This window comes from Mastigoproctus giganteus, chromosome 4 (assembly GCF_048544385.1).
Source record: "Mastigoproctus giganteus isolate SK-2022 chromosome 4, ASM4854438v1, whole genome shotgun sequence".
Classification (NCBI taxonomy): Eukaryota; Metazoa; Arthropoda; class Arachnida; order Uropygi; family Thelyphonidae; genus Mastigoproctus; species Mastigoproctus giganteus.
Genome location: NC_143578.1, coordinates 91,445,277 through 91,462,032, shown reverse-complemented (window position 1 = coordinate 91,462,032; position 16,756 = coordinate 91,445,277). Strand labels below are relative to the sequence as shown.

General features: G+C 35.2%; 1 protein-coding gene across 1 annotated transcript in view; it reads right to left on the bottom strand.

The window, feature by feature from the left end:
• Positions 1-16,756, bottom strand: part of LOC150086907 (isocitrate dehydrogenase [NAD] subunit gamma, mitochondrial-like) — a 93,075-nt gene that overhangs the window by 35,245 nt on the left and 41,074 nt on the right. The window contains exon 7 of the mRNA XM_090371675.1: positions 10,010-10,143. Coding sequence (XP_090227801.1) covers positions 10,010-10,143 — 134 coding nt within the window. The remainder of the gene's footprint in view (positions 1-10,009; positions 10,144-16,756) is intronic.

The following is a 16,756-nucleotide window of genomic DNA, read 5'->3' as shown; positions in this document are numbered from 1 at the left end:
GCAGAAAATTTCAATTGGCCAGATCAACCACATGGAAGCTTCTCTACTCATCTGAAGCTGTATGAAAATTAAATTTAGACTGTGCAAGAATTGAAATTGGATAATCAACCATAGTCATAATCAACCGAAGTCTACTGCTGTGAACATGATCGGGCAGCTTGGACTGTAATTTTTTAGTGACAAGTCAACTTTTCACATGTGTAGAGCAAACAGGCACAGCTACAGAATTTTGGAAACTGAAACCTCACGTGTTGTTTAAGAATTTGAAATAGCTGTAAGCTGAATGTTTGCACAATTTCCTTTCATGAGTCTTGTCTTCTTTCACAAGAAGACAATGAACAGTACTACAATTTGGATGTGCTTCAGCAATATACAGTTGTCCTGCAGTTGTTTGTTATAGCACTGTTTATTTTGATGCCCTACCCCAGAATTGCATTCTGTTCCAAGGAAAAGGGCCGGAGTTAAACTTGTGGCCCTAAGCTATAACATCTATGAGGCCCTTCTCTCTTACTATTCATCTGTGACAATATTAAAAAAGGATTGTTTAAGATGGAGCAAGGCTGCTTGTAATGTAAGGCCCGCTGTAGCTTGTTTAACTTATATGTAAAACCTGCTCTGCCCAGAAATAGTGCTATTTATTCCCAGTGCCTTGGGAGGAGTTATCCATTAAGAGATGTTCGGGTGCTGGAGAGCTCCTTTTGAAAAATAAATTTTGCAGTAATCTCTTCAATTCTATTTTCCAATCAACTGCAATTCACAGTACTTGCCTTAAGACATATCCTTTGATTTAAATTAACTTTTAACCAATACTGTAATGAATGAGAAAACGGTTGAATTGTTGACCAAACTAGAAATGCTGTAATGTGATTCCAGTTTAGGGCAAGGAGAAATTTTGAAAGCTGTTTATTGCCCCAAAAGTAATTCTTTGTATCCATGGGTAATTTATATCTCTGTTAGCCTTCTGTAGTTGTTCGCATTGCTACAAGTTTCCTGAGTCCATGGCTAAAAAACACAATGGCCATTGAGTGATATAGGTGGAAAATATGAAGTAGTCACTCACCATTTCTTGCATAGTAAAAAATATATGCTTTATATGTCATCCAGCCCAGTGGTGTTATTGAAAAGGGAGTGTCCACTCAGAGAGGTTCCAAGTAGTTGAAGTTTACTGAAGTGTTATTTATAAAACTTCTCTTCAGAGCTAACATTTCCTGGGAAGGAGTTGTTTTGAGCTGCACAGAGCTCAGTAGCACAGCTTGGCAATGCTGTTTTCAGTTTGATTTACATATTGTTTAGGTGCAACTACGTGTCTGAGTGATTGATTTTAGCTTACTGGGCAGGTAGTTTCAATTTCTCTTTCTATTTTAAAATGGCCTCAAAGGGATCAAGTGAATTAGCCGGTGCTAGTAATGTGAAGAAGGTGAAAAGCTATCAAAAAATTTTTTGTTGGAAGCGGAAACTGGATATTCTAAAAAAGAATGGATTGAGGATAGTGCTAGATTAACACTACATTTAGTGGTTTTGAGTGATGTGAAAATCAAGAGTATCACAAGCTGTTACTGTAAAAAATGTAAATAGTGTACATATAAAGTTGCATAATTGTAAAGTAAGCTTCCCTGCATTTTACTGAACATATTCTGTCTTTACGTTTTATCACATAATTTAAGTACAGTAAACCCCCGCTATTTGCGGTTTCGCGTATTCGCGGTCGCTGATTTAATATAAAATGAAACCTAAAAAAAAATGTGAATTTTAAAGCGCCGTGAACATTTTCTGCCATAAAAAAACATGGGCGTGGCTAAAATTATCTTTCCCGGTCAAAACAGCGCTCAGTGGGTGGGTGGGGGGGTGACAAAATCGCAAGCGTGGATGTTTCTCGCTAATCCTTATTCAGTATGTGTTATGCGCTTGTCATGGAAGGTTTCGTCGTTTGCTTTTAATTTATATGCTTATAAATTGAATAAAATTAATCTTTTTGTAAATTGATATGCTTACAAAAGTGATAAATCTACCGTTTTACAGTGTAAAATAGACTTTTTCGAGTGTTTTAACGGAAGAAAGTGACTTTATTGTGGACAAGTTCTTTCTAACCCGTACAAAAATTGGCTACGAATAACAAGGGAATTGTGAAAAGATCAAAGAAGGTGATGACATTAGCGAATAAAATTGAGTTATTAGACAAAATTTCTAATGGTGAAAGTCTCCTCAGTGGCAAAACATTATAAAATCAATGAGTCAATGGTACGATCAATCAAGAAATCGGAAGAAAAAATCCGCCGTAGTGTCCGTGAAAACACGCTAATTGCTTCAAAAATTTGCTCTGTAACTAGTGATGTTATATTAGAAAAAAATGGAAAAAACTTTAAATCTGTGGATAGAAGACCGAACTCAAAATAAAATTCCGTTAAGTTCACTCATCATTCATGAAAAGGCAAAACTCCTTTATCAACACTTTAGCGAAACTGGTGATAGCACTGGCGGGATAATAGCTAGCAAAGGCGCTGGTTTGAAAGATTTGTTTGAAAATTTCTAATAAATTATATTACATTTAATATTAAATTGTTTCTTATTTTCATTTCCATGCCATATGCTTGCATTTCACTATGTACTGTCTATGTACATAGTCATATTATGAAGGTACATATAATACATACATAGACAAAATTTTAGACTAGTTTTTCTTATATATTTCATACTTTGGAACGGAACCCCTTTATTACTATGGGAGCCATAACTCAGTATTCGCATTTTCGGTATTCACGGCATTTCTCAGGAACGTAACCCCCGCGAATAGCAGGGGTTTACTGTATTTCAAATTTATATTTAGAGTTTAAATATTTCTGCTACATTTAATATTGTTATATACAGAAATGGTGCCTTAAAATCAACCATAAACATGGACTGATTTAAAATTAAACCAGTTAAAATTATTTATTTTATAGTCTATAAATAAACCAACCCCACTTAATATGGATTCACTTAGCACTCTGCTTTTATGGCCCCAATCAAGAATGCTAAGCAGGGGACACCTCTATACTGAGTTGGCATTACATTAGAAACACCCCCAATGTAGGAATGGACGAGACTGGATTGTGATGCTCATGAAGGCTCAGAGTTGGGAGTGACCAATATAAGATTGTAGCTTGCATGCACAGCAATCAGTTTTTGAGTGTCTTGATGCTAACCAAAGGTTAGCATCAAGATCTTTCCGACTTCGAATGTGAAATTATTGTGGGGAAAAGATGTGTAAGTGTCAGTATCTTTACAACAGCCAACATAGCTAAGTGCTCCTGTTCTGTAGTGTCACAAGTCTTTCATGACTTGTTCAACAGCAGTCAAACAAAGAGACATAGATCACACATGGGATAGCCACATGTAACTGCCACACTGCCAACATCGTGTGTATTTTCTTGTAACTCAAAAGTGAAGCAGCAGCACAGTGGCTCAGCAAACCACCCAGTACAACAGAGGAATAGCAAGGTCAATATCCACGTGGACTGTGTGCCAGACTTTAGCTTATATAAGTCATGGCAGTCAATAGCCATCACAGATACCACTGCTTGCTGCGAGACTCAAGAAACTGCACCTTGCATGGGCATATCAGCTCCAATATTAGACCATCAACGTTAGGAAATCTGTCGCCTGGTCTGATGAATCCCATTTCCAACTCTGTCATGCTGATGGGCATATCTGCATTTGAAGAAATGCAACATAAGGCCATGGCACCTGGATGTACCATTGGTGTTCAGCAGGCTGAAGGTGAAGGTGATATGATTTGAGGATTGATTTTGTGGCATGCTCTGGGTCCTCTGATCACTGTTAATTAATGGCTCAATGGGGACATCTACCTTTCTATTGTTGCTGACCAAGTACACCCCTTCATCATTATCATGAGAGTGTATCCTGTTAACTCTGGTGTTTGTCAACAATACAATGCACCATGCCACAAGGGCCAACAGGCTATTGACTGATTTCAGGAACATGACAATGAATTCTCTGTCCTTGCATGGTCACCCAACTCACTCATTCTCAATCCAACAGGGAATGTTTAGGATATACTGGAAAAGGACAATCAATGCTGCCATCCACCTGCCAATGTGTGGACAATTAATGGACAAATTGTGCAATACATGGGTAGCACTACCACATAACACCCTGCAAACCTCATGGAGTCAATGCCAAGACATATACGAGATGTATTATTCGGCAAAAAGGCGGCCCCACAAGGTATTAGGTAGGTGTTGCTAATGCAAAGACAACTCAGTGTGCACCCACCTCCGTAGCCAGGTGGGAAGGAGCAGCAGTGCGTAGCACATGCTTCTTGATTAGACCGGGGTTCGAGCCCGTCACCACCAAATACGGAGGATGCGGAAAGGTCAGGGAATGACCACCGCATATCCCGGAGCAATATGGCCTTAGTTGCTAATGCTCCTAAAAACCAAATAACTAACAGTGCGTACAACTCAGTGTATTTGCTGAAATGCAGAAAGATCCGCAATCAAATGTTATTTCTCTGCAGGATGGGGATTAGAGAATTTATGGATAACACATTTTGAAGCCAATTTACTGAATGAGGAGGACCCATCCATTAATTCCATTAATGGAATGGGTCCATTCCATTAATGTATAGGAATACATTAAATAACAAATGTACTATACTGAAGTTCAAAGTGTGAGAGTACTCTACATGCATATCAGCAATATAGTTGATTCTGTGATGCCACAGATGCTGGACAATAATGAGCACAAAATCAAATATTGTTTTGACATTGGACCACAAGTGGAGCCTACATGGAAACCTATTAATGTCTGTACAAAGACATTTTTTAGTTGTTCTTTCAAATAAAATAAATCACTTCTCTTTACCTGGTGTACTTTTCTTTTTAGAGTGGTTTGTAATGTTGTGAATAAAATATGCCCTCCCTACAGAACCATAAGTGGGTATTTCTGTACCCAAGGAAAAACAAAACTTTTACACCCCCTGTACCCCTATAAATAAATATTATAATTTAACAATGAATAAATACCACATTTATTTCCAGGATCTTAAAATTTAGAAGGTAAAAGCCCCACATATCATGATTCTAAAGTATACTCAGTGATGTTTTTATTTCTACCAACACCTAGAGAAAGTATGATTAAAACTTCCAGATGGCCTGAAAAAATCTTTTAGAAAAGGCTACACACACACACACACACACACACACACACACACACACACACACACACACACACACACACACACACACACACTAAAAGAGATTTCAGAAAAAAATTCTTTCAATGTGTAGCCACTGTGTTGCACATAAAAAAAAAAAAAAAAAAAAGGATGCTGCTGAATTAAAGAGAGTTTGCTGTTCCAGGAATCCTTAGCCAACTGCAGCCACTAGACATCTCAATTAACAAACCCTTTAAAAAGTTAAAAGAAATAAAAGACAATAATATCATGTGCAAATTTGTTTTAAGATGTTTACCAAAGTGCTATCACATAAATCTATGCTTAACACAGGTTGGCTACATTCCAAAGTTGTGCTGAACCCTGTCTTCAGGCCTCTAAACAGTTTTGGGCCGCTAGCACTGGAACTGACAAAATGGTCAGTTTCACTGTTTTTCCCATTTAACATCTAATAATGACAAATCACTTATCATTCTTCTTTCAAACAATTAAGCCCTTTAATTCATGCACGAGTGTTCCAAACAATGGAGACACCAAATCACAGATAGTAGATGCAGGCAGCAATTTCAAAGATGTGTAAATAGGTGAATAATTTGTCAGAATTAGTGAAAGACGAGAGACAGCTGCCAAATCCTTTAAGAAATCTGGAATCAGCAATGCCTTTGATAACACTGAAGATTGCTCACTCTTCAAAGAAAGAAGGTTTGGGCCATAACATCAGAATGTGTTGATGAGTGTGACAGTAACAATAATGACGATTTGGCATTCTACAGAAAATAAAGTGCTTCATTCTGACATTTCATTTAGTAAGCGCTTGTAAATTTGTGTTTATAACATATGCAATAAAATATTCCCCCCCCCACCACCAAAAAAAAATTGGCTTCTAAAAGGTTAATAAGTTTTATGGTCCACAGCATAGATTATCATCTGGATATACAGTAAATAGTGAAAAGTTGCAAAATGCATGTAAAGTTTTGACCAGAGTAATCTAATGATAACAAATTGGTTCAAACAGCATAAAAGCATATACATGAAAAATGCCTGGGGATGTAAACAGATATCAAATAAACTATATTTTGGTAGGAACAGGTACAGAAACAGTGCAAAGAACTCATATGCATATATTCTGTTTATAATATTATAATAGATGTGGAATGAAAGTTGAAAAGGATTATAGGGGAAAGAAAAAATAAAAGATGGAACATGGAAAGAATAAAAACAGCAAGAATATTATAGAAAGGCTATCGCTAGAATGGAAAAATGCTAATACTGAAGATGGCAGGAGGGTGTATAGAGAAATTAATAAGCTTAGTTGGGTAACAGATAAAGGCAGGATGGGTTTTGGTGGGGAATTAGAAGTATTAGAAGGGTAAGAAAAATATGATTTAATGTATGAGAGAGAGTAAGGAATATAAGCATGGAGAAAAAGGGAAGAATCAGGATGTCACAGTGGGAAGGTATGAAGAAAAAGAAAAGGAGATGGGTGGAACATATAAAGAAGTTATATGGATCAAACAAGCAACAGAAAGAGGATGATTTTGACAATGTAAAAATTATGTATCAGGGCAACTTGGGGCCAGTCATAAAAGAGCAAGAAGTAAATCACAGCCCTAAAGAAAATGAAGGGAAATAAGGCAGTATGTATTGATAGAAATCCAGTGAAGTTTATAAGGTTACTAGGGGAAGTGAGCTTAAGGGAATTAACAGAATTATTTAAGTTAATGTATTAGCAAGGAGAATGGCCAGAATATTTTAAGACTACAGAGATGTTACTAATGGAAAAGAAAAGCCATGCAGAAAATGTAAATGTTTTCAAAACTATAAGTTAGGTATTGAAACAATGGATGAAATAGGTGTGATAAGAATGTTGACAGAAAAACATCTGGAAGAAGTGAACAAAGACAAACGTGTGTGTGTGTGTGTGTGTGTGTGTGTGTGTGTGTGTGTGTGTGTGTGTGTGTGTGTGTGTGTGTGTGTGTGTGTGTGTGTGTGTGTATAGAATTGGAGAAGGCTTTGATTGGGTAGATTGGGCTAAACTATTGAAAAGAATAGAAGTAGACTGGAAGGACAAAAGAACAATTAGCAGATATTAGTAACAAAAAAGTAAGTCAGAACAAGGTGACTGGAAGTGTAGAGATGGGAAGAGGTGTGAGATGAGGATGTTGTCTATCATAACTTTATTTAATATATATATAGAAAAAATGGTTAAGGAGACATTTGGTAGAGGAAATATGGATGAGGAAGAATTTATGGGATGAAGATGAGATGGAGAGGAAGGTTACAGAAATTGTTTTATATGCTAAAGGAAAGTTGTGATAAATTTGCAATGAAAATAAATATCAAAGAAAATCAAGGTTATGAGTAGGAAGAGAAAAGAGAGTTAAATATTGAAATTGGAGAAGAGAAAATAGAGCAGATGAGTGAATATAGATATTTAGGAAGCCTAATGGTGGAAGAAGCAAATAGCAACAGAAAAATAAGAATAGCAATGGATAAAAAAATCTTTTGAGAAGCTAAAAAGTGATTAGAATTAGTTTAAGGAAAAGACTGGTATGATGTCTGGTATGGAGTGTAGTACTTTATGAAGCAAAGACAATGGACACTCAGAATGGAAGATATTAATGGATTGGAAAGTTTTGAGATGTGGCTTTGGAGGAGGATGAAAAGATAATAGGTCAATAAAGTGTTAAATGAGGAGTTTTAATGGTAGGTGAAAGAGATGTTTGACTGAAATAATCATAAGTAAAAGAGAAACTGGATTGTACATGTGTTGTGAGGCAATGGAGGGAAAAGATGGGGGAGGGGAAGACCCAAGGAAGACTGAAAAAAACTAGATATATGAATTGTGAGGGGATGGTGGATAAAGGGCAAGGAAGAGGAGGACTGAGAATAGGGGGATAAGGAAAAGTGGTTAAGTATATGCCTGGACCTGTCCTCGGCAAAGCACTGTTAATGATATCGGTCTTAAATTTGAAATCATTTTCATTTCTGCCATAAACTTGTCCTGACCTTCTTGGTCAGAAAGAGGAAAATATTTTTGTATTAAATAGAAAGCTTGGAATTTTCTAGGAAATTCAGTTATAAAATAAAAACAAAGATTTGCTTCCCAAAAATCTTCAGAACAAGACAAATTATGAGTGTACAAAAAACGTTTTGAAGATGTAAAAAAAATAAACTGGAGCTAGATGGATTCAATGTAGATGTAGTTACTGCATGGCTTGGTACCACACAAAACACCAGATATCACATGAAGATCAGGATATTTTCATGTGTGAGAGCCTGTACAAATGAACCTAATAGATATTATTATTATTATTTTTTTATATATTAAACTTAACTAAACATTAAGACAGCTTTATTTCAAGCATTTCCCTATATCTACTTTATAGCTGTATCCTTCTATGAAATTAAACAATTATAAACTATCACAGATTAGCAAAAGTAATGTCATGAACTTATCAATTTCACATATTAGTTTTATACATGTCTTATACAGGACGTCCTTGAAGTTCTTGTGCATTTAAAACTGCAATAACCTGGGTTTCATACGAGATAAAGCCATCTGTAAAATGCAACAGGAAAGGTAATTTAATCTAGTTTTTAGGGTATATAATCATACCATAAGCAATATATGGATATTTGAAAAAATCCGTATTTTTTTCAAATATTCAAAGAATAGTCGATTTTTCAAACCCAACTGTTCTCCAGTTGTGTTTCAGTTACATTTGTGAACTTGGGGAGGAAAAAAATTGTTTAAAGAGTTACGTTATGAGGATTAAACCACTATTTTAACATGTCCCCATAGAAAAAAGTCCAATGGAGACAAACTGGGTAAGCAAGCTGGCTAAGCAAATGGCCCACCTTTGCCAATGTTTGGGAAGACTTTGTTTAAATGTTCTGAGTGAAGTGGCAGGGTGCCCCATCTTGAGAAAAACCATACTGGATTCAATTCATAATTGTCTTTGTTCAAGAATAAAAAAAATCCTGAAACATTACATGATAACTATCATCATTAATCATTCACTCTCTTCAAAATAGAAAAGATAAATTGTGCGTTTTTCCCAAGGCACACCTGACTGACTTTAGGGAAAGCCCTTTCATGTTCCCGAACTCCTTACGGTCCCCCCCCCCAATAAATATGGCAACTAACCTTACCACTAATGCGAAACAAAATATAAGATACCATCATCTGCAAAATTTTCATTAAAGTTGGGGAAAAAGCTAATCTCGCATGATAATCCACTTCCATCAACATCTGATGCACTTGAATCTTGTAATGTTGCTTGTGCAGTTTCACTCTTAAGAATTTTGTGCACTGTTGCTTAAGGAACATCAAGTTCCAGAAATGCCTGTCTTGCGATTTTAGTGAATTTGCCAAAAACCTTCCTCAGCAGATACCACACTCATCATTTAATCCGAGTCTTCAAGTTTGTGGTATATCATTAGTCTCTAAATTCTTCATCCAATTTGAAATTGAATTTCTGCACAGTGCTTCTTTTGCACAATGTGTTATAAATTTTCTTCTAATTAATATGGACTTAAGCTCTGAAAGTCAGAGGACAGTTCACTTTCTCTTCTACTGAAGAAATCTTTTTTAGGATATATTATCTGAAAACAATAAAAACCAAAATTAGAGTAAATTAAGTAATTATTTTTGTACATAAAAAGTATAATAAATTACATTTCCAATGCACATTACATAGTGAATTTATCTCATATAGAACCTAAGTTATTGCAGTTTTAAAGTGCACAAAGACTTTATAGACACCTGTACATATTAATTTTAAATAAAATGAATTTTATCAAACTTAAAAAAAAATTAATTTTTGTGATTACATGATGTTAGCTTTGTGAACTGCAGTTACTAATTTCCTGTTGTGTTTGCGAGCATATTCAAAAGCATATCGAGCAATTTGCTGAGACCTCTGTTTTGTAACGATTTTTAAACTTTCTACAACTCCGTGAATACTCTGAAATATAAAATTTAAAATCATTAGCAAATATACAACTGAAGTAGATGCAAAAAGAAAACAAGTCATTAATACTTATTTCAACAAAAGAGTGCAGAAGAGCCAATTTATACAGATCTTATCTTATAATGTTATACCATGTATTCAGACAATACAAGTTTAATTGAATAATTATATTAACAGAGCAAATGATATATTAAAAAAAAAAAAACTAAGGTCTTCTAAATTGTGATCTCATAATGGAAATCATTTTCAGAGTTATACAGAACCATAATAGGCTTCAGAGCTATATATAAAACCCATATTAGTGAGACCAACTAAAGATACTGTTATTTTCCACAGGAGGCAAAATGAGATTGTGTTGCTAGGCTAGATAATAATTTTATATAAATTCTGCATATGCTGAGACAAATTTAAAGACACAATAGCAATTTAGGTCAAATTCTGATAAGTCAGACTGTTATAAGATTATCAAATATTATATATTTGGATTCACAAGCTTTTCCAAGTGACTAAAGTGATGCTGGCTCATTCAAAGCATTTTGTTAAGATTTTATGTTATTATATTTTTGTTATGACAAAAAATATATATATTCAAAACTTAAAGCTAAAAGCATTGAATAGTCAATAAATATAATTGCAACCAAATAAATATATTTCTGCTGATATTCTGAAAGACAATTAGAGGAATAATCCACATACTATTGAAAAATTTCAAAATTACATCACGGCTGCTGTGAAGGAATGAAATTTTAATTTCACTGTAGCTGCTGTGAAGGAATGAAATTTTAATTTCACTGTAGCTGCTGTGAAATCACAGTTGTTTAGCAGTGCTTCTTTTCTGAAGAAACACTGGCTGCAGTTATGCTAAACTTCAATCCATATCCTCTTAACCTTAACTTCAATTCATATGTGACCCCTGCGATCGTGTAGGGGTCAAGACTGGAGATGCGCAAATGCGACCCCAATTCACAAAGGAGGATCAAAGGCTGACACAAGCAATCACAGACCCGTGAGTTCAACCTCTGTTCCAGGAAAATTAATGGAGGCACCGGCCAAAGAAGCACTGCAGGATCATCTAGACAAGACCTCAGTTACAGTTCGGACATATTCTTGGTCTTGTTAAGGGAAAGTCTTGCCTGACCAATTTGATTGGATACCATGATGCAGTCAAAAAAGAACTGGATGCAGGGAACAACTTTGATATTACATACTTAGATCCCAGAAAGGCTTTTGACACCACTGCACATGGAAGACTGCTGCACAAATTGGAGCAGTGTGGCACTGGTGGCAAATTGCTGCCATGGACAAAGGGATGGTTGAGTGGGAGAAGACAGAGAGTGGCAACCAATGAACACCGCTCATCATGGACCAATGTTATCAGTGGAGTCCCTCAGGGTTCAGTGCTGGGTCCACTATTGCTTTCCGTATCTATAAACGATATTGATGATGGTATATCAAGCCCAATGTCCAAGCCTGCAGACGACACAAAGGTTGGCAGGGCCGTTAAGGACACCACTGACGCTATGCCGCTGCAACAGGATCTGGAAAGGTTGAGCAGATGGGCTGAGAGGTGGCAAATGAAGTTCAACATTGACAAATGTAAAGGAAACAGCAACCCCAGAGCAACGTATCAACTCTGTGGTACTACACTGACAGTGGTAGAGAATGAAGAGGACATGGGGGTAATTGTGCAGGCAGATATGAAGTTCTCTGAGCAGTGCAGACGGGCTGTAAGAGTAGCTCATGGTGTCTTGCCAATGATATACAGGAACCTCTCTAGCAGGGATAAGGAGGTGATTACTCCCTTGTATAAGGCAATGGTCAGGCCACACCTTGAGCAATGTATACAGGTCTGGAGGCCTCACTTCAAGAAGGATGCAGAGCCGCTGGAACGAGCACGGAGAAGGGCAACAAGATTAGTGAATGGAACAAAGGGTTGCTCTTAGGAAGAAAGGCTTAAGTTCTGCAAATCACAGCGTCTTGAGACAGGCACCAGCGAGGCGATCTGACAGAGGTGCACAAAGCCTTGAATGGTTCGAGCATGCCCAACGCCGATGGGATTCTTCCTCCTGCTCAGAATAATCACCCGAGAGGGCATAAACTCAGACTGAGGAAAGACAGATGCAGGACAGATGTGCGGAAACTTGCCTTTAGCCAGTGGGTAGTTGGTTGGTGGAACAGACTTCCATCCCTTGTTGTGGAATAAATTTAAGGCTCAGCTGGACAGGTATTTCGAATGAACGGAGGGGTGAAATGGAAGTGGCTTTTTTTTTTTTTTTTTGGCTGATGCTGCATAAGCTCGCTTTCTTGCATCATATGCCTCTACTAATGCTAATGCTAATAATAACCTGACATAACATTTGATACCAATACCCAATACAGGATGAGAAAAAACCCATTACAAAAAGAGATAATAATAATAATAATAATAATAATAATAATAATAATCTTGCCACCTACACATTTGTAATATGTCTCATTAGCTCTACTGTTAATAATCCTGTAATTTATGTAAGTTGTTTAAGTTATCTTTGACAAAAATTTTACTTTTTATGGTTTAAAAACATTAAGAAACTTGAACCACATACTTGATTATATTATGGATAAGACATCATAAAAATTGCAATTTTTCCCTAAATATTTTAAGTTTTTTGTCATGGCTGTATAGGGAGAGTATCATTGTAGATGCTCCCTCAATGAAGGAACTTGCGAGAAAAACAAGAGTGTCAGAGAAAAAATTACTCGTACAAGGCAATGTTAAAATTTAAAAAACTACAATGAAGGCATCCTAAACATAGGAAGGATGAAAGAGAAATTGGGAATAAGGAAAATTAAAATTTAGATAGCTAAGACCCTTTTGAACACAGCAACAAAAAGGGTGCCACTCATTTCCATATTCCCCCTAAACAAATTTTTTTTTTTTTTTTTAAATAAGAATAATATAATCAGCATTTTGCTAAATAAATTTCACTTAATAGATTAACTACATTAATTTATTCTTGTAATAAAAGTTCTTAAAAACCTGATACAATTAATGAATGAATTTCACATTAGAAAATCTTTAAACTTCTTTTCAAACAGGTCTAATAGTATTTTCGAGCTGCAGAATACTAATTCAGCTATGAAGAGATATAATAGAATATTACACATTGATTAAAGCTTGAAAATCAATGAACACTTTCTAATGAATAATATTAAGATTTGATTGGATTTGATAAGTACAATTGATTCTGATTTAATAATACAGCAAATAAGTGCAAACTTACATATTCCCCTAAAAAAAAAAAAAAAAATTGGCATTATTTTCCAATTCCTAGTATAAGAAATACAAGGGGTATAACTAGAAAGGAATATTTATATAGTCATGAAATTAACATCGTATAATAATTAATTCTTTTCATGTTTACCTTGCAAATTTTGTTCAGATTAATTCATTTTTTATCTTTACAAGAGGCCTGAAAGGCGACCAACTAAAATGAAAACTGACAAATGGAGAAATTAGAGGTGAGAGAGATGAGTGATTCAAAACTGATGATTCAGCGGACTACTGAGACTGTGTACTTACCAAAAACAATAGCTGATCAAACTGTAGAAGAGCACATGGGGATGAAAAAGTTTATCTGTGCCACCATGTGCCCAAAACTTTTGAGCTTATCAGAGAAATCAAGTGAAAATCTGCACCTATTCATGGCAGAGTCAGAGAATTCTTGTTGTTTGTAACAGATGATGAAACATGGGCCCACCACTTCAAACCTGAGACTAAACAGCGGCAACTTAAACAGTGGAGTGCCACACCTCCCATGTTTGTTCAGCTGGGAAAGTTATGGCATCAGTCTTTTGGAATTCTGAAAGTGTTGCTATTTGATTTTCTCTAAAAGGACCAAACATTATTTTCCAATTCCTAGTATAAGAAATACAAGGGGTATAACTAGAAAGGAATATTTATATAGTCATGAAATTAATATCGTATAATAATTAATCCTTTTCATGTTTACATTGCAAATTTTGTTCAGATTAATTCATTTTTTATCTTTACAAGAGGCCTGAAAGGTGACCAACTAAAATGAAAACTGACAAATGGAGAAATTAGAGCAGAGAGAGAGATGAGTGATTCACAACTCATTACTGGAACATATTACTCTAACCTCCTGATTTAAATGTAAGATGAAATAAAAAAGTGTCATGCGAAATTGGCAAAAGGGGGTGCTTTTTCACTCCTTTTGCTAATTTCATACCTTCGCCACTGCCAAGACTGCAACCTACAAGCGTGGGTTCCAGTTATTTCAGCATCCATCCCCTTCCCCTTATTCACTTGATTTGATTCTCTAGCTTACGTCAGTTTACTAACCTAAAAAAAAAAAAAAAAAAAAAAAAAATGCTCATTTTTGTCACTATGAGATTATGGTTGTTGTGGATAAACATTTGAATGACCTCAACAAAACATTCTGCACAGCTGGGATAAAAACACATCAATAGTTTGAGGAAACAATGCTACTTTGTGTTATGTTTATTTTTATGCTGCCTGGGAATACTATTGTCCCTCCAGCCATAGTGACAGAGTTTGGGCTTACGCGCTTTAGAAAACAACTACTAACTTTATGCCCACGAGTAGACCTAAAGTTAGTAATTTCTTTTTTTCTAGTAGAATAACATTGCCAAGGAGGTGAATCTGTTGTTCAATAAAAACTTGAAGGCACTACTGCAACCAGTTTTGGAACCAAAACTAGTTCTATCATCAGAAAACAGGTAGCCTCAATTAGCAGCATGTATCAAGCAGTGAATACAAGTATCAAATCTAAATGAGCAAATATGTATATTGAAATCATACTCCACTTCTTTACTAAAATGGAAGCATTCCAAGGGTGCTCGGCCCAGTGTGTAGAGTTACAAAGAGATTATGATGAGCAGTAACTCAAGACTGTTATTTGGTTTTTAGAAGCATTAGCAACTAAGGCCAAGTTGCTCCGGGGATATGCAGTGGTCATTCCTGAACTTTCCACATCCGTATTTGGTGGTCACGGGCTCGAACCCCAGTCTAATCAAGAAGCGTGTGCTGTGCACTGCTGCTCCTGCCCACGGTGGCACCAGTAACTCAGGACTGATCTTTCATGTATGTCCCTTCTTTGTTAAGCTTACAACTAATGGGACACCCCTTGTATGGCCAAATCTGCACTCATAATTAAATTCTCCCAAATAGAATGAAGAGTAAATGGCAAATTAAGGCACAGGAAATGAAATTAATGAAGCATGGCATATTTCAAAATAGTTGTTCAGACCCACTTTTATTTAAAGAACATCTTATTCCATATTTTGAAACTAAACCTCGGGGGGGGGGGCTTTAAGAGCACATGGATTAAATTATAAATTAGAAATGGGAAAACTCTGAGTTGAGGACATTGAGAAGATTAATGAATTTAATTATAATTATGGATTTTGTTAATACTCACATTTATAACTCACCTGTTTATTTGATTGATAAAATTAGCATTGTGAATGTCTTAGGAAGATCTTTTGTAATACTCTCATTAAATATCAGATCCATAAGGAAAAATTGGTTTGATTCTGTTCAGCATATCTGTTCAATTAAAAAATGTATTTCTTGTATTGTTTTAAGAGAAATTACTTAAGTAGTGAAGAGATAAATCACTATAATCTTCAAGAAAGTACTGAAGTTGAGGGACTGAAGAAGGGTAAGTGGTCTTATTATTTTTTTTTAGCTAGAATTATATAATAACCAAAGAGAACTTTTGTACTCAATTTTGTGAAAATTGTTGCATCCAACTTAAGCAATGATGACAAAATATTTAGGTGTTAGCTGTGTCATTTATAGATCTCTATCTAATTTCAGTTATTTTCTTTTTTAAAATGAATTGGAAGAAATTTTTTTACTTAGGGATAATGATGAAATCTGATCAAAAGGTTCTAAGACTTAATATAAACCTTTTCAGCATCCCTACAGATGACTGTGCAATGAATTACTATAGTACTGGCAAGATGATGCAAGGAAACAAAGCTTATATAGTACCAATTATAAACAGTTATTAGTTTCAACATATGATATATGGAGTGAATAGACAGCAGAAGCTTGGTAGCAGACAAGTCATATCTTGTTTAGATTATATTTTTGCAAATATAGTCAGGTGTAATTCTAATATAATAAGAAACTTTTCTTTTTTTTTTCTGATCATAGGGAATCATTTTTAAAAATGTATATACCCTAATTTTTTTTTTAGAAAATAAGTCTTAGAAATTCTCTCTTATAATGTAAGAATTTTAAAACTTTTTGATAATGCCTTGTCTAAAACTTTATTTTAGAGGATTTTATTATAAATTCTTTTAAGTTTCAATAAATAACTGTGTAATGAATTATAATTGGTATTAGCAAGATAGTGGAAGGAAGCAAAGTTTATATTAATTATGACTAGATATTATGACATAAAATATAAAGTTAAATGATATGATATATACAAGCAGTTCTCACTTTACAAGTTCCTGGGTTTGAGTTTTTTTCCAAACAAAAAAAAAAAAAGGGGACGGTTTTTTTTTTTTTTTTTTTTTTTTTCCTCCAACAAAATCAAAAATATGAACATTAATTGCCAAAAATGAATGT